This window comes from Dreissena polymorpha, chromosome 10, assembly GCF_020536995.1.
Source record: "Dreissena polymorpha isolate Duluth1 chromosome 10, UMN_Dpol_1.0, whole genome shotgun sequence".
NCBI lineage: Eukaryota > Metazoa > Mollusca > Bivalvia > Myida > Dreissenidae > Dreissena > Dreissena polymorpha.
The window spans coordinates 59,352,513-59,372,146 of NC_068364.1; the positions used below are offsets into that span (position 1 = coordinate 59,352,513).

At 33.3% G+C, this 19,634-nt stretch overlaps 1 protein-coding gene across 1 annotated transcript in view; it reads right to left on the reverse strand.

Annotated features, from left to right (window-relative positions):
* The window catches only part of LOC127848033 (complement C3-like), a 58,680-nt gene that overhangs the window by 10,749 nt on the left and 28,297 nt on the right, over window positions 1-19,634 (reverse strand). Inside the window, exons 28-37 of the mRNA XM_052380319.1 lie at window positions 19,180-19,342; window positions 18,496-18,585; window positions 18,092-18,266; window positions 17,389-17,555; window positions 16,963-17,115; window positions 12,212-12,402; window positions 10,313-10,438; window positions 9,276-9,366; window positions 8,600-8,677; window positions 7,641-7,749 (exon numbers count right to left, since the gene is read on the reverse strand). Of these exons, the coding sequence (XP_052236279.1) occupies window positions 7,641-7,749; window positions 8,600-8,677; window positions 9,276-9,366; window positions 10,313-10,438; window positions 12,212-12,402; window positions 16,963-17,115; window positions 17,389-17,555; window positions 18,092-18,266; window positions 18,496-18,585; window positions 19,180-19,342 (1,343 nt within the window). The remainder of the gene's footprint in view (window positions 1-7,640; window positions 7,750-8,599; window positions 8,678-9,275; window positions 9,367-10,312; window positions 10,439-12,211; window positions 12,403-16,962; window positions 17,116-17,388; window positions 17,556-18,091; window positions 18,267-18,495; window positions 18,586-19,179; window positions 19,343-19,634) is intronic.

Below are 19,634 nucleotides of genomic sequence, written 5' to 3' on the forward strand. Positions count from 1 at the left end.
TTGATGTAAAATGCTTGAAGGAATAATATTTAAGGTTTAAGAAGGCATTTTCTTTTTGTTTTAAAAGATATCTTTGAAAATTATATTTTTTATGATTTTTTTGGCAACAAGGGGTAACGCATTTTAAAAAAATGTACCGGTAATTAATTTTCTGACAAAAAACTGGTATCATGAGTAGCATGAAACAATAATTTTTTTTAACATTTGTAATTGATGAAAAATGATTGCAAAAATAATATCTAGGGTCTAATAAAGCATTTTTATTTTATTTAAATAGGTTACTCTAAAAATTCTATTTTTCATTAAAATTTTTTGCAAACAAGGGGTTATGAAATTTAAAAAATGTTACTGGATTTTCATACCAAAACTGGTACTATGATAATACTATGATGCACTTCGCCAAAACATTTACAATTATATTGTTTATTCTTGAAAATGTATTTCCCTTATTCACTAAAAATAACACTTTTGATCACAAAATTAATATATAACGATGTTTACTTTTATTTTCAAGAATCATAATGCCTCTTTTAAGTTGTAATTAGCCACAAGTCCTTGCCAGCCACTTAAAAGGGTTATATGTTGCCTTTCTTTTACTAAATGCAAAATAATTCTACACTTTGAGACATTCATACAATATTTTATGTCTTTACAACACTGACAGGCTAATAAATTTATATATCAAGTACTTCCATAATAACAGGACCATTCTAGGCGGGCAACCCAGCAACCTTAATTTGTTCATATCTTCCTATCAATCTGTTATATGTGTTATGAATCATGTGTTGGAGAACATTTAATGTTTGTTATAACTTTTAAATAATTCAATGTTCAAAGTGATATTGTTATTGACCGATAAACCAACATACTGATTAAAAGGGAATATTTTATTAATTATTTGCATTTTATCTTACATGAGAAATATTTGCCTAAATGTTTTTCAAACTATAGAGAAATCTATATACAATTAATAATTGACGACGTTTATCAAAAAAAATATTATGAAATGGAAGTTTAAAGATAAAAATAAATAATGCAAGTTTTATCAGATATTCGTAATAATTTCCAATATAATTGAGTGTCTGAGCAATGTGGATGAATGAATATATCGGATAAAACGAACACTTGTCTAGACTTGAATTATGATTTATTTTTCAATATTTTATGCACTTAAGTTTAGCCTTAATGCGTTTTTATAAGCATTTTTAGACAGTGTCCCTCCCCAAAATCAAGGAATTATTACTTGTCATTCATTTGTGTAATGGTATACAATAATTTTGTGGTAGAATATTTGAGAAAAACATTAGAAACGAAACTTGTCAGTGATGAAACTTTCCATATGGTTATGGAAATTACCTATCGTCAGTTTCCGAAAGACAATACGTCACGGTTTCCAAAAATATGATGGTTGTGCCCAAAGATATTGGTGTTAATGAACATTACTGGTTTATTTTTTAATAATTTCGATTCTCATTTGATTAATAGGTAATTTAAAGGCTGATAAACTTGAAATATGCAAGCTATTCTTTCGTTTTGCATTTGTCTGTCGATACATCTGTACAATTTGTAATTTCCGTAACCACTCGTTAAATTGTAGCAGACACAAGTTTAAATAAAAAAAATATGTTTTACACTAATATTCTACCTCTTTCTTGCTAAAAACTAATGCATTAATGATTTAAAAGTAATATTGCATCGTTTTAGCCAGGAACACTGTCTATGACCGCGAAAAAAAACAAAACATACTTTTTGATTTACGATATTTACTTTATAAATAGCTTGCATGCGGCTTGGCATTGCATGTTCCGCAAGATAAATATCTCAACTTCATTTATTGGATGATTTCGGACTGTTTCATCCAATCCGAAATAGCTTTTAAACGTAATTTAGACCCATGTTTAGCGAGATAATTAAGTACCACTTTTTATACACTTCCAAATTGTGACATAACAATTTGCCTCCCTTGTTGGTTCATGCTTCTGTATTATTATGCCCCCCTTCGAAGAAGAGAGGGTATATTGTTTTGCACATGTTGGTCCGTATGTCCGACCACCAGATGGTTTCCAGATGATAACTCAAGAATGCTTATGCCTAGGATCATGAAACTTCATAAGTACATTGATCATGAATCGCAGATGACCCAATTTGTTTTTGAGGTCACTAGGTCAAAGAGCAAGGTCACGGTGACCCAAAATAGTAAAACGGTTTCCGGATGATAACTCAAGAACGCTTATGCCTAGGATCATGAAAATTAATGTGCACATTGATCATGATCGTAGATGACCAGTTTTGATTTTCAGGTCACTAGGTCAGAGGTCAAGGTCACGGTGACCCGAAATAGTAAACTGGTTTCCGGATGATAACTCAAGAACGCTTATGCCTAGGATCATGAAACTTCATAGATACATTGATCATGACTCGCAGATGACCCCTTTTGAGGTCACTAGGTCAAAGGTCAAAGTCACGGTGACCCGAAATTGTTCAATGGTTTCCAGATGATAACTCATGAACGCTTATGCCTATGATCATGAAACTTCATAGATACATTGATCATGACTCGCAGATGATCCCTATTGAATTTCAGGTCACTAGGTCAAAGGTCAAGGTCACGGTGACCCGAAATAGTAAAATGGTTTTCGGATGATAACTCAACAACGTTTATGCATAGGATCATGAAACTTCATAGGTACATTGATCATGACTCGCAGATGACTCCTATTGACTTTCAGGTCACGAGGTCAAAGGTCAGGGTCACGGTGACTTGACACAGTAAAATGGTTTACGGATGATAACACAAGAAAGATTACGCCTAGGATCATGAAACTTCAAACGTACATTGATCACGACTCGCAAAGGCCCCCTATTGATGTTCAGGTCATTAGGTCAAAGGTCAAGGTCACAGTGAGTCAAAACAGTTTAATCATTTCCGGATGATAACTCAAGATTGTTTACGTTTAGGATCATGAAACTTCATAGGTACATTGATCATGACTTGCAGATTACCCCTATTGATGTTTAGGTCACAAGGTCAAAGGTCAAGGTTAAAGTGACTCAAAAAAGTAAAAAAGTATCCGGATGATAACTCAAAAATGCTTACGCCAAGGACCATTAAACTTCATAGGTACATTGATCATGACTGGTATATAACCCTTATTGACTTTCAGGTCACTTGGTCAAAGGTCAAGGTCACAGTGACTCATAACAGTAAAAGGTTCCTGATGATAACTCAAGAATAGTAAGGCCTAGGATCATAAAACTTCATAGGTAAATTGATCATGACTGGCAGATGATCCCTATTGATTTTCAGGTCACTAGGTCAAAGGTCAAGGTCACAGTGACAAAAAATGTATTCACACAATGGCTACCACTACAACTGACAGCCCATATGGGGGACATGCATGTTTTACAAACAGCCATTGTTTGTCTTATGTTGGTAAATGTTCATCTCGGTTCTAGGTTAAGTTTGAAAGTAGGTCATATGTGGCCCAAACTAGATCAACAAACCAAATCACAGAAAAGGTTAGTGAACACTCCAAAGGTCACATTTTCTTCCAGATCTTAATGAAAATTGGACAGAATGTTATCTCAATGAAATAAAGTTTCAGTTTGAAAGTTTGTAGTTTGTCAAAAACTAGGTCATTAGGTCAAAATATAGAAAACTTCCTTTACCTTTCTACAGGTCACATTATCTTCCTGATTTTCATGGAAATTGCTTACAATGTCCATCTTAATCAACTCAAAAGCTGAATTTGCAAGTTGGTCCTGGCAGGCTAAAGCTAGGTTACAACTTAGTCAAATCATACACAAGTTTTTGACACTATAGAAGGAGTTTTGGGTGAGCGATACAGGGCTATCTTGTTTTGGAACAGCCTGTAGTAAGCCTGTAGTAAGAAAGGGAAGGTATTGTATTTGTTTCAAAAGTAACATTTTATTGTTATTGGAAGTAACTGGGCAATTATATGATGTCATAGTTTGGGTTATTTTGCTCACTTGTTATGATGTGACAAGGTTAGCTTTTGTTATCACTCTTTGTCTGTTGTATTTTATCCAAAGTTTATTGTGAACAAATAAGATATAATTTTACAATGTTATAATTTGGGTGTCACCTCTTTGCCAGATTCTTATGAAACTAGTCACCTCTATGTCATTTTGGGTTTCATATTCTATCAAAAATTAGGGCACTAGGCCAAATATAAGAAAAGGTCACATTCTCTCTCTGATCCACTTGTAAATTGGTTAGAACATTATTTTTAATGATTTCAAAGTCAAGCTTGAAAGTAGCATATTCAACATTTAGGTCACAAGGTCTAGTCTCAGTGATTAACAGGTTACGTTCCAAAGTGGGTCATGTGCTTCCAAGCATTTGATCAATAACTAAAATCATTAAAATATATGTTAACACTTACATATTTTACCTGATTTTTCTGGCAGTTGATCAAAATGTTCAAATAAATAAAAGTAGGAACTCGGTAACAAGGCTCAACTAGATCGGATAGACGCAAATAGTTTGTTCATACTCATAATGCCTTATTTTTCTAGATCTTCATGAAAATTAGTATACACCACTAGAAAACAATCAGTTTCAGGTAAGCCACATTGTGCTGTTAAAGCTATCTATGTATAGTATAGATTGTTACAAAACCTTGTTTATCAATAAAAATAAATAAATAAAATGGCTTTCTAACAGTTGTAGTCTTGGATGATATATTCCTCAACTTATAATCTACGACAATCTTTTGAGAAGAAAAACAAAATTTGACTATTATTACACCCCAACATTCTGTGATTGGGGGCTAGCACAGGAATTCCTAATTATGTTCCTCGAAAAATAATGGGTTAGCATATTGTTGCTGTTTTATCCAGTTGTCTGGACCATTACTCCCAAAAGAATTGTAAGTTCAAATATGAGATATTTAGGTAAATAAATTTCATTGAAGGGAGTGCAGTTTCCAAGAACGAAAACATTGCACCACAACCATTATCGTTTGACCTGCGGATAAATGACAAGCAATAAAAATTACACAATTGCGGTGATGTAGATTAACTTTAATGGATGCTTATTAATTTTATGCTTTCCGGTGATTTATACAGAAATATCAGTGAAATAAACTGGTATTTCACTGTTTTAAACAGTGAAAACTAACTGTGAAAATATCGATATTTCTTCGCAGTTTTTCTGGGAAAATCGATATTCCACCGAATCGAACAAATATCCTCTATATATCCATCCTCTTCAAAAGCATCGTCAAACCAGTACTTTCAGTACTTTGACATGAAATGGACTACTCAAATGGTTAGACTTCAGTTGATTTCAACTTAACTCAGTAGTAAACGTTATACCTTGAATTACCTCGGAAAAAGGAAGTCATGAATCTCCAGAGAAAGGTTCAGTTCCACATAAAAATAAAACGTATACAAATACCTGTCAATGCCCAAAACAAAATAATTGAGTAAAGAGCAACAAATCGAATCCGATGGCGTTGATCAGCACAAAGCAACAGTTCTTTAATAACAAAATCGTCAAAGGATAAAGGAACGACAGATGACCCGAATTCGTGTCAAAAACATCTTAATTTGGTATCGGTCGATTCGCGCAAGATATGGGTATTCGGTCAAATATATCGACGAGCCGTCCACACTACGTTTTCTACAATACTGTAGCGATATTGACGTTCGCACTGCGCTTCATCTTCATTTTAGGGCAATCATTTGGCGATCTAGCCAGAATGGCGCAGGAACTCACAGCATCGGAGTTTACCTAGAAAATGTCCAAATCAGCAAGACAATTTTGCCGTTCATGCCGTTTGAGTGCCGCGTCCTTCGCGATCTTACAGCGTCCTATGTCACAGTTTTAACACTCACTTAGAATGCAAGTCGGTTTGACGGGTATAAACAAAACGTTCTTACGAATCGTGCATATGCTTGATGTTCCGTTGGAAATGTCAGGGGTTTTCTCGACAGAATTAACAAGGTTTATTTCATAAAGTTTCATAATTGAAATAAAAGCGTGTTGATAAGTTTAAAAGATGTCAATTAACTCTAATTTTGCTTCGTTTAACTGTTACTTCATATGATCAAACGACCAATCAAATGGAGTTGTTCAGGCTTTGAATAAATAACTTGTGTTAAAATAACATTTTCATTTACACAATGTGTAATTATAAAAAAAATCGAATTTTCTTAGAATCTACCATGGGAACATTCATTATAAAGGCAACTAAGTTGCATAACTCTCTATTGTTTTGCAGTGTGTTTGTCAATTTAACGTTTTTCACATCAAAGCACAATCTTTTATAAATATGGAAATACATTCAAGTATATTTTTTTTTAATTTCACATCTTTCAATCTGAACAAGATATTGAATGTATTTTTATCTTTGATCTATTATGTAAATAATTAAACGAATATATCATCAGTAGCATATTTTGGGAGAACTACAACGGGTTACTGTGATTTATTCATTGTGGTTAAATGTAGATAAGCAGTGTTACTACTAACACTCCATCCTTTTTTTAAAATACAAAATTGCAACGAATGGTGATTGTTGAATATACCGACCGAACAGAACAGTTAACATCGTTGTCAAAGGTGTCTCTGGTTTTTAGTAAATATATTTACTTATCATACCACCGCATTGATATCTTCCTGATATAACGGTGCCTGATATATTTTTTCTATATCATTGTCAACGGGACGCTTTTATATCAGTCATGTGTGGAGGAGTGTCATATTACTCGGAATCAAATATAAAGCACTCATTTTTAGTAATATCGAATCAGCTTCAACAAAACAAACAATTGATACCAAGATTATATATATTTTAAATACAAAATGCAACACAAACGGCAAAAAATGTTTTACAAATATTAAGACCGCATGCCATTTTTTACACGTCAAACGACAAGAGTCATATTCTTTCCCGCTAAAACTGCAGCTTTTTAGCGATTTTTTCTTTAAAATCGGGGACGTAGAGGTATGATAAACAGAAAAACAGTTACTGCCTGATCTTTTTTTAATATATCAGGCACGGCAAGAATAAAATAACGGCTCGGCAAGCCTCGCCGTTATACTATTCTAAGCCTTGCCTGATATATTACAAAAAGATCAGGCAGTAACCAATTATTCTCTATTTATCCGTTTATCAAGCAAATAATCATAAAAAACAAGACCATCATGGTATTATAAATTGTGTTATATTGATTGATACTTATCTAAGAAAATTGAAGATACAATACGAAGAGAAAACTATGTTTTGAAGGGAATTTGCTTTTATTTGTAGTTTATATTCAATAATACTTTATGACTAAAGAGGCGGTACTTCGCTTTTCCTGAATCATTGGATATTTTACTCGTCTTACACTTGTTTTTAATATTTTATTTCAATAACAACAAGTTAAATGTAGGTTATTATGATATTCAAAATAACATAACAAATACGTTCTAAATGATTGCTAATTATTTTGAATGCGATAATTATTTGTATTGTATTTATCAATTATGTTAGAATGACCAGTTTGATCATGACGCTCGTAATATCGCATGAACGCAGCTAAATTGATTTTATTCTTTGACAAAAAAGGAATATTGTAAAGACATGCACTATTTCCATTCTTCTGCTAAAATAAAACAACAACACTACCTGGCTTGTAGTAATCATACACCTGTACAGTCGCCGGCTGGCGGCTTGAATCGTCGCCTGAAAAGTGGTCCTCCAGCCTGAATATAAGTTTTGTCTCAGTAGTCGTAATCTACAATAAACATAAGCAGTTATTATCCTTTTTTATCACATGCCATACCATGTTTCCCATGTAATATAAACATTACATTTTTTTATTACACATGTGTAATACAACATTTTGTGGCGTTTTCATTAACTTAGTTTTTGTTTATTGACCAATCGCATTTTGTTATTTTGCTGAAATGACGTTGCAACGTCAAATGACGTCATGAAATGTAAACAACATTCGGGATTTATCATTATGTTTGCGTAAATATTTATTTAATTTGCTCATTTAAAAGCATGTGATAAAAAAGATCTGACACTCGTTGTCATATCATACCATATTTTATTAAACTCGTCCAGGAAATTCGTTAGTAAGCTCGCCAAAGGCTCGCTTACAACCAAAATTCCTGAACTCTTTTAATAAAATATGGTATGATATGACAACTTGTGCCAGATCCTATATTTATATATATGACTAAAAGATCTATTGAAAGTGGACACAACAAAATTAAAGCGGTGCAGTTAAGGGGGTCTTAAATCACATAATACCGGAAAGGACACATAGTGACATGGTTGACGCGCCTGTTGTGTTACTATAAATAGGAGAAAACAACGGAAAAGTGAGTTCGAGTGTAAAGCATGAAACTATTCGATCTTATTTATACACGGTGAACTGATACAACTCAATATTACGGACAAGGAACAGCAATGAAAATGTTTTCCTTAAAAATCTTTTACTAATGTATTTATAAATGAATATTCAATTATATTAAATGTACTTGCTTAGACAAACAATATTTATTAGCTTTTTTCAATTGGTTTTTATAAATCTAACACTTTCAGTACGTCATTTTTTGAATTCGTTATATACATACATTGTCCAGATAAATGATGACGAATCCTTTGCCATCCTTTGGCATCTCGTAGCGGGGAAACACACCTTCGTTCTGCATCTAAAATTTAAAGCAAATAAAGAAAATATAAATAAAAATGTTATCCTTATATCAACACTTGGTATCAACCGCGAGTATCTTATTCAATATAAATATCCACCCGCTGGTAAAATAGTTAACAATAAATATATTCTAGTATGATTTAAAACGCAAGTGACTTGTCATTACAAATAATTGTTAGTTTAAACCGATTAAGTTCCATACTGTACCTCCCAGAACTATGCATTTTAGCATAAATATCGACAACATAGTATTGCAATTTCACATCGAAGCAATACAGATCTGCTGTATTAAATGTTTGGAAACGAGTTGTATAGAGCGCTTTACATTTTGAGCTTTAAACACAATTTTCCTTTATGGAATTAATTAAATACTGCGTGCAGTAAAGATGAGATAGACAAACAACAGTGGCAATATGAGAAATTAAAAAGTAACCATTTGTGTCAAGTTTATATAAACCTTTAATCAGAAAACCATGTATGTGAAAGTTATATTGACGATGGTGAAAACAAATAAACATACATATGCACCAGAAAAGTCGCCCTGTCCATGTAGATTTTAGGGTTAAGGTCAAGCTTAAGCAAGAATTCTCACTGACCTTATCCAAGTCCGATTGCACTACGTTGATGCCCGTCTCCAAGTTCACTTTCACTATTGACATCCCTGCGTTATTAGCGGAGGAATTTGACCTAAAATATAAATTGCTAAACGTACATAAACATAACCGAACTTAAGTTTTATTAATACGTTGCAGGATGATATAAACATTGTTCGCGAATCGTATATACATTTTGTTTTTATTTCTTTATAGCCATACAACGCCATCGGTTTGCGTAAACGTCATCGATATGTCTTTCAACCATTTTAAAATCGAATTTGAAACTTTATTTTATGCCGGCGAAAAGAATGTTTACATTACATGTAATTATCACTTTTCTGTATTTTAAGTATTGAACAGGATTTATCTGCATTTCATCGGTGTGTACATGGTCACTTATATTATGCCTTATTCATGTTAACACGCCGTTGGCAGAAAAAATCAACTCTCAAATATCATGAATTAAATTTACAAAAAAACGTAAATGTTATTTAAAATATCAGTTCGTTATTGTTGTCACAATTTAATATAAATTGTAGTACCGCTTAAAATGGCATATGGGCGGTTGATAATGTATAATAATTGGCTTAATAATGACATTACTAAAAATAACACGTTAAATAAATGCTTCATACATGTTTCTTGTTTTTTGTATAAAGGCGTAATAAAATGCGCCTTATTTGCAATGGAAATTGGGTGTAATAAGAAGGTTACAATGTTTCGGTTTATGCAAAAAAAGTGTACACTATTTACAAGTGACATTTATAGAAACCGATGTATGACTGTTATATCTTTTTAATGTAAAATATCGCAAAACAAAGCGTTAACCTAAACGTTTGATTTAATATAATATCTTAAACAATAATCTTTATAACGGTGCTGGCTATTGTAAATATATATAAAAAGCGCAATTATTTACTGCCAAGTCGCTTTCTCACTACTTAGAAAATTTAATATTGAGCACTTGTAAATTAGTCGATAGAATTATAAAAATAAAAGGCAGTGTACTTAACGTTCTGAAATGGCTGATTTCTTACTTGACTGAGAACTGAATACATGTCTGCACTGGTTCAGCAATAGGTTTTACTTGTCGTTTAGTGCGGGCCAGATCGAAATCATAGTCCGGTTCATCAGGTTCTTTGCAAAATCCACACACATCGCACCTAAAATCGAGCATGCTAATATTATTGTTTCGAACAGTAACTCTATTGTTATAGTGTGACAGCCTTAACAAAATATATATATCAATAAAGAGTCCTTACAACAAAAGAAACGTATATGACTATCTCATAATTAAGACTACATTTAGCAGATATACGTGAAATGCTGAACAATGTACAAAATATAAAGGTACACATATCCTATCCACTTGACACAGTTACATTTTGAATCAAATGTAAATTTCTTGAAACGCTCCAAATGGATGTTATCTTTAAGCATAATATATTTCAATAAACAAACATTTAAGGCTAAAATCAATAACTCGTAGTTGTTCATTCAATAAAAAAGATAATAACTTTCGTATAATACATGATGTACATTAACCGAAGTTGTCCACGGTCTGTAAAAACCGATTAATTACACATCAGTTTTAAGCTGATGTTTGGTTACTTTTATAAACGCGATGAGTAACGGCAGAATCAGAAAGTTTAGTGTTTCAATATTTATGTCACAACAGCAACACAATATTTTGTCTGACGAACTGATATGCTAATTTCCCAAATGGGCCCTTTCTCGAGATACCCAGATTTATCAAACACAGAGAAGAACTTTAAGAGTAATTATTCTATCTCTAGTTTTGACTGGTTTTACTTATTTCTGTGACCATAAAAACCAATATGTGTTTGACGAAAACTAAATGAAAGCATATGCACATTTCACATAGGCTCCTTTATGATCATACCAAGTTAAATCAACCAAACTTAATTACTTGTTGAGGGATCTAAATTATTCGAACATTTAAACCTTATTGTGACACCCGTAGCGACTTATTTTTTGTCTGACACAACAATATGGGAAGAATGTTCATGTATCTCATATGGTCCTCTATTTTTTTCAGTTTCATTAACCATTCTTGATTTTAATGTAAGTTATCGCAGGATCCAGTGTTTTTTTACATGTTTTACTTATGTTTGTAACCGTAGCAACTAAAACATTTTCCTGGAAAAAAAAACTGAACTTAATTGCATATTTCTAATATTGCTTTTTATCAAAATACTAAATGAAATTAGCCTAGAATAAGCATTTTAATTTACGCATGATCCAGATTCGGGCAGACAAATGAAAGAACGACCAAAAAAAAGCCGATGTTCCCTCCTTTGAAACGGGTTAAAGTGATATTATGGGAATTTTTCACTGTTGAATTTAGCTGAAAAAATTAACAGGTCAAAATAGTTAATTAAAATGTGGTTACTGAACAATTATCTGCATTTCATCTTGCTTCCAGTTGTTAATAAAAACATATTTTATATTCGATATTCTTACGTGACTCAACCAGTTCTCTAAGCCGAAATGATCCGTAAAACAAAATTGTGTCTTTGTGTCGTATGAACGAATCTGCACTCAAACTAAATTTAGGTTCACATCGTACCTGCATGATCAGTTTTCAAACGAAAGTAAGGTTGATATGCAAATGCATTATTTTTCTCTTCCCGGGATATTGTTTTAGTATGTTGATGCTGCATTAACAAATATAAGTGTATATGAAGTGAAAACTCAAAAATAAACAACGGTTGCGATAGACACCTATAAACTGTTAGATGCCCATAATATCACTTTAAGGAATACATGCGATTTTTTATGGATGACGTTTACAGTGTCCATATTCAATATAATTGAGAAAGTGCTAAGGAATACACAAATATATTGATACAAATGTTCAAATGTTATTAAATACAAATTGTAGTGGCTGTATGTATAATTCCTTTAATACCTACCTTACATTGACGATATCCTTGTGTATTTGATTGGTTGAATTATCTACAAGCTGAATATCGATTGGACTTATATAAAAAGGGCAAATTTCGTCATCCCGGGCTTTTCTGTTGTAAAACAAGTCAATCTTCAACACAGCTGACCCTCTTCCACTGACCGTGACATCGATCTTAGTGTTGCCGTCTACGGCAAGCTAAAAAAACAAATAAAGGACTTTTAAAAAATCCACAATAATGTGTGTATGATTTATAACCTATTTTCAATCAACTTTAGTTAAAATGAATTTCTTATGTATTTCAATTAATTTCAAATAAATACTCAAAACCAATATTTCGAAAAATATTTCGTAAAATAAAGTTAACCCATAAAAATCAGTGCCTTTATAGCAACAGCTTAAATTTCAACGCTAGATGTGGTATGTCAACATGGATTTAATGAGATACAAAATGTTCGTTTTTATTATTTGTGCGACAATATATTTCATGTTAATTTCCCGCCACGATATCCGAACACGAGACTGGCTTTGGGCAGCATCGGAAGAACGACGCATTTATGTATGGCGCACTAAAGGGGTCGAAACTTTAACTTCTGCTGCAGCAGAAAAAAAATGCTGCTCGAGCTTCACTTAAATGCTGCTCGAGCAGCAAATTACTGCTCGAGCAGCATATTTGCTGCTCGAGCAGTATCTAGATGCTGCTCGATCAGCAAAATTCCTGCCCGAGCAGCATTTTTTTCTGATTCTGATTGGCTGATGCCATAATCTAAACATAAATGCTGGTCGAGCAGGATTTTTCTGCTGCAGCAGAAAAAATGCTGCTCGAGCAGCCAATTGCTGCCCGAGCAGCATCTAGATGCTACACGAGCAGTAATTTGCTGCTCGAGCAGCATTTTTTTCTGCAGCAGCAGAAGTTAAAGTTTCGACCCTTTTGGTGCGCCATTTTTATGAGAACTATGTCGTGTTTCCGAAGCTGCCCGAAGCCAATCTCGCGTTCGCTCGATATCGTATCCGAACGTTCACATAGAAAATATTGTGACACTACAATAGTACCCCGAGCATTGTGTATCGCGTCAGATCTATGTTACCAGATCACATCTAGCATTGACATTTTAGCTTTTGCTATAAAGAATGTTTATTTTTATGTGTTAATTTTATTTTTCTAGAAAATGTACAATTTATTCGTAGACTTTGAGTGTTTATGGGCTTTTAACACATTATTTATTCCTTAGAAGACTGAAATCGTGAACATTTGGAATGCGCTTAATAAATGACTTCATTAAGGTATGATAGTTTGTGTTTAAAACTGCTCGGCGTGCATGTGAGTTAACGTTATCAGCAGGATGACGGCAAAACTAAACAAGGAGCAGTTTAAACATGACCATGCCCTTTCAAATGTTAGTGTATCTGAAGTGGAACAATACTTGCGATAACATGAGTTATATAGGATTCATTGATGTTCTATTGCCTAATGCTTAATGATTTGCCATACTGAAGAACATATTATCGTTGTACCGATTTCATGAAGATAATGAATTTTCTCAATATTATCTTAATTTTGACTTTTAGCGGCCAACGGAGAAAAAAAATCGTAAATGTAAGCACCTTTCTCCTTTAAGAAATATATAAATCATATAAAATGCGACTTTGTAATCATTCATGAATGTCTTTACGTAATATTTCAATTTCTTTCATTAAAAGTGTTTGTTTAAAAAAGCATTTCCAATGGAATATTTTCCTTTTAAAAACAAATTCCCGTGGTAAATTTACCATATAAAAATGGAAATTTTATATGTCATAGAAAATTATACAAAAAAATATGTACAAATACTTGAACAATTGTTAAAATCGATCACTAAGCATGAACACCGGATAAAGAAAATAAACAGACCCATGCAGAAAGTTGTGTAAAGTCTAATGGAAAAAACAACACGAAACCTCTTATTGGATAACGATAAAACCCATGGAAAAGTACACAAATCCGTTTAAATGCCAACTTCGCTCATACATTTCATAGTTGAAGAAAACGCATGTTCTTAGGCAAAAAATAAATAAAAAATAAAAATAAGACTTTTATCGCATACTGTATTTGCATTTAAAAAGACAAATCATAATGAAAAAGCGGATTTCAGTTTGCGCAATTTCTATTTCCTAACGTGCTTGCGGTTGAAGTTTATAACTAGAAAAATGGCACGGCAGAGGCCGACGCGTATCACCAGGCCGAATAGATGTTATACTAAAAGGCAATTTTGGTCGGGCAAGGCCTATGTTGGTGGGGCCCCGGGATGGGTAATGTGGACATGGATGGTCGATTGGGTGCAACAAAAAATGTGGGTACAAACAAAAATTTGGGTACAATAAAAAAAATTGGGTGCGACAAATTTTTTAGGGGTACGGGGAAGTAGTACCCGTGGACCTGTCGATAAATTTGAAAAAGGACGGGAACCAAGCTGCCTTTTTTATCTTTATCAATAGCCCTGTGGTGTGAACATGGATGGTCGAGATAGACCGTGTTGTCATAAGAGATGTTCAGTAATAATTTGGAGTCAATTGGTGAATAAATGAAGAAGTTATGTTAAAACCAAAAAAATTGGAACGAAAAACAATTTGGGTACGAAAAAACTTGGGTACGAAAAAATATGCCAAAAAAAATTGGGGTACGAAAAAAAAATTGGGTACAAAAAAATTGGGTACAAAAAAATTGGGTACGAAAAAAAATTGGGTATGAAAAGAAATTTCGGTACGAAACAAAAAATTGGGTACGAAAAAAGGTGGGTACGAGAAAAATTTGGGTAAGAAAAAAATGGGTATGAAAATAAATTTAGGTACGAAAACAGATTTGTGTACGAAATAAAATTTTGGTACGAGAAAAAGTTTGGGGACGAAAAAATTGGGAACGGAAAAAATTTCGTACGAAAAAACATTTGAGTAAGAAAAAAACAATTGAGTACGAAAAACAATTATCGTACGAAAAAACAATTGTCGTACGAAAATGACTTATCGTACGAAAACAATGTGGGAACGTAAAAAAATGGGAACGAAAAAAATTGGGTGCAACAAAAAATGTGGGTACAAACAAAAATTTGGGTACGAAAAAAAAAACTTGGTGCGATAAATTTTTGGGGGGTACGGGGAAGTAGTACCCGTGGACCTCTCGATAAATTTGAAAAAGGACGGGAACCAAGCTGCCTTTTTTATCTTTATCAATAGCCCTGTGGTGTGAACATGGATGGTCGAGATAGACCGTTTTGTCATAAGAGATGTTCAGTATTAATTTGGAGTCAATTGCTGAATAAATGAAGACGTTAAAACAAAATGTTGGGTGGGCGTTAGCACTAGAACCGTGAAACTTACACACATGGTTGCTATTAGCATATGTGCGACGATGCACTATTTTGATTTTGGTATGACCCCTGGGTCAAAAGTTATTATCATGTGCGTAGCATGTTGTTAGTAAAATGAGTTTTTTTACCCATTTTACGGATTAATTTACCCATAACTTTGACCCAAGGGTCGGATCATAATTCCGTCGCCGTCAGCGTCGCACATATGCTCATAGCTACCATGTGTGTAAGTTTCAAGGGTCTAGTGCTAATAGTGTAGGAGGAGATAGTGGCCAGGACAGACGAACAGATAGCGAAGATCAATACAATATCCCGACGCTTTTAAAAGCGTGTGGATAATAACCTAGTTTTAAATGCATGAGCATGTTAACATTTGACAACATAGTTTTACCTGACCTTTGATTTAGTAAGGATATGAATCATTGAGACACAACTTCTCATATTGTCAGCGATTAAAAAATCCGTTCAAATCAGGGAGTCGATAAATCGAACTATTCGATATGTGCATACTGCATTATCTCTTTAAATTGATAAGTGAAAGTGTTAACACGACTTTCATTTTTTTATCCACGGATTTAAAGTTTATCATTAAACGTATTATATTCATGAAACTCAAAACAATGATATACTTCGCTTAATTTATAAATGAAAGTGATATCATATTAAATATTTAATTTAAAGCAACTGAATAACTGTACAGCAGTTGGTATTGGTTTATTAAAAAATTCGGAATTTCACAAAAAACATAAGTTCAATGATACAAACAATCCCTTTTTGGTGTATGTGGTATGATCGGAACTAGGTATATCGTTTGTAATTGTTTCATTATAAAAATACATATTTATTTATATAAAATATACTTATTGTTTTATAATTGTTCATCGAATACAACTTAGTGTCATTGGACACAATTTTAGAGGGGTAAAAAAGGAAAAATAGTGTTTGACGTGTTAAGCCTAATTTTATGAAATATCATATGTATTATAAAATATAAGTACTAAAATTATGATACATTACTGGTCTTTAAATGAACAATTACGACCAAACAACAATGTCCTCGATTGATTGGTTGTTAGTATGCAAAGTCGACAATCTAAAAACAGAATCTTAGTCCAACAATTAATACGGCTATCGCTTCATATTGTGCAAATTAACACAAAGGCATTTTGAAAATTTGTGTATCGTACAGTTATAAAGATAGATAGTTACTTTTGACAAAAACATCATATGTTATTATTTGACTTTGATTTCGTTCACAACTGTCGAACCACGATAGATATGTCCCTTGCAGTATCACTTCTGAGACTCTCTGATGAATAAAATGCAATTAAAACAATAAAATCTATATAGACAAACATATTTAATGGAAAAAGCATAACAGTTTGCTTAAAATTTATAAAGTCCAACAACGTACCTTTGGAATAAGTTTTTGAAGAAGGGTGTTTTCACTGTTCACGGTTACCTTGTGTTTCTCATTTCCCTTTTCAATTACAACATTGAGGTCAACCTCTTTATTGTACGTTCGCGCACTGTATACCGCCATGGCTTGCATAGCAACCACAGTGTCCTACAAAGGAAATAAAGACAATTTGAGAAGCTCGTACACAGCAAATTTATTTAAGAAACAAAGTTTTAAGAGTTCAATTTTACAGAAGACCGGAAACGATAGCATTTTGGTTATTCTATCGAATTGTATTAACTAGTGTTGTTTTCCATTTCTTTGAAAATACCCGGCAAAAATACATCGAAAATCGTTATTTAAACTAGATTTTCAAATCTCTCTTCTTCTGTTTAATGTTTAAGTTATTTCCTTAGAGCATGAGGTAAAATATTTATTTACTTGCGTTGAACGCCATTTTCCAATTGCGTCGCTCTGTGACGTCAACCATGCGACTATCTTGTGGCTTGTCTTAAAGTCATCAAACTTCAGGAACGCAAGGAGGGCGTATGCCGTCGTCTCTACAGCATAGGAGTCCGCAACACCGCTATTTGACCAATACAGGCGACCTGCAAGTAAAGCAACTCAATTATTAGTTTTCTAATAGTCACTTGATCATCTGTGTGTGCTTTTTCGTTTTTGGCGACCACCATACCTTAAAAATGACCCCCCCCCCGTTCCTTTATTGTTACAACCAACCACATTCACACTCGCCGGGAAATGAACCAGCTGTCGCAGAGGTCAGGAGCTTTTGCTGGCAAACTGCTGCTTTTCGCTTGATAGATTTACATGCCAACATATTTATATATTACACTAATAATCCCTTTCACATGTTTACCTTCTGCGACGATCGTAAATGGGGCAATACATTATAAAATGTTTAATTGTTGCATATTTCCAGAATTAAAGTACATGAGTATCGTCAATACAATTTTTTAACTATCACTGATGCATTTTTTTCAAGTTGGCATTGACAAACAAAAGCGTCATTATGAGAACTGCACAGACGACCGCAATAAACTTAAATAATAAATTATGTATCATACCGATCATTAAAAAAAAATATTAAAGATAAAACAATCATATATATAATAAAATGTCATACCTTTATCATTTCGGCTGAGTTTTACGAGTTTCTCTTTTAGTTTAGTTTTCTTTGCGCTATTTGATATAGCTAAAGCGTATGTCGATAGTGCCAGAAGATATGGATTGTCCTGCCAAGTCTGATCTGGCAATCCCTCCAGTGCCACCATCGCTCGGTTGATGGAATTCTGCACCTCCTGGAAGTAAATTTTTAACTTCAGTTATATCGATTTATTATCAACCAGACATAACTAACAATTTAGGTATGGCATTATGTTGTTATGATGCATTTGTGCCTTAATGGTAATCGTATCAAAACTAGTACTTGTTTGAGTTGAACGCTACTTAGCACATCTAACTTGTGCTTTAATTGTATCAACTGTTTAGCAAATCATTACGACAATTAATTAAATAAAATAAACGCACCGGTGTTCGTTGTTTGCATTCTTGCAAGGAGGTCAGAACAAAAGCTGTCAACGAAGGATCTGATTTTCTATCTCCTTTACCCAACTCACCCTGTAAAAAAAGTTATTTTCTTCAGAATTCAGACACGTACTGACACTCGTGACTAGATATAGTGAGTAAATTATTTTCTTTAACATTTTAAACCATATACATTTCCTTTCCTTCGCAAAACATGTCAAACGTTTTCAGCTCGAAGTACATTTGTTCATGCTACCTTGCCATTACGTCATTTTGAAATTGTCTCCTTTAATGGCGATTCTTTTCAAGACTTGACACAAGTTAATTTATTTCTCAGATGTAACGCGCGTGTATTTGTCTAAAATGTATTCTAGAAATGCTCAACCGGCAACACCTTGCCGCGACAATGTCTGGGGCCATTCTCGCCGGAAAATCGATTACTGTTTTAACTTGTATCATTTCAATTAATCAATATCTCACATAACTAGTGCGATAAACAGTACAGTAAATACAAATATTTTATTTACAAACCTAGTTAATTTTTTTATGAAAACATATTTAAAATGATTTGCGTGAGGCCAACAGCCGTCAGTTTTAAATTATCGCGCAAATAATTTTATACGAAAATGTAACACCAAAATGTATACTACATTTAATTCAAATAATTATGTCAAAAAGTGTCAATACCTGCATTTCCCTGTGAATAACCGGGGATTCGTCCCGGAAATGGCCAGAAACATTATTATTTTTAGAAATATATGCCAACGTTTTCTGCAGGCTATCCGGTTTGACCAGACCTGTTACAATTTGCTCTGCTTGGCAGAATACTTTAGCAACAAATGCTGTTAACCTAAAACAAATACATTCATACTTTTTACATAGATCTTGCTCATTTGTCCGAAGTAAATGTTAAATATGCAACTCTTCAATGAGTGTGTTTTTTCTGCAAAACAACGTTCACTCTAAGGCATCGCTTTGTTACAAATAATGTATGAACTTTTCTTTGGAATACGTTATATGCTCCCTCTAAACACATTTAAATTAGGCCAATAAATAAGTGCGTCCTTATGTCCTACCGTCCATCCGCAATTACTTCCGTCTCTCTGTTTCGTCATGCATTACTTAAACAATATGACTATTAA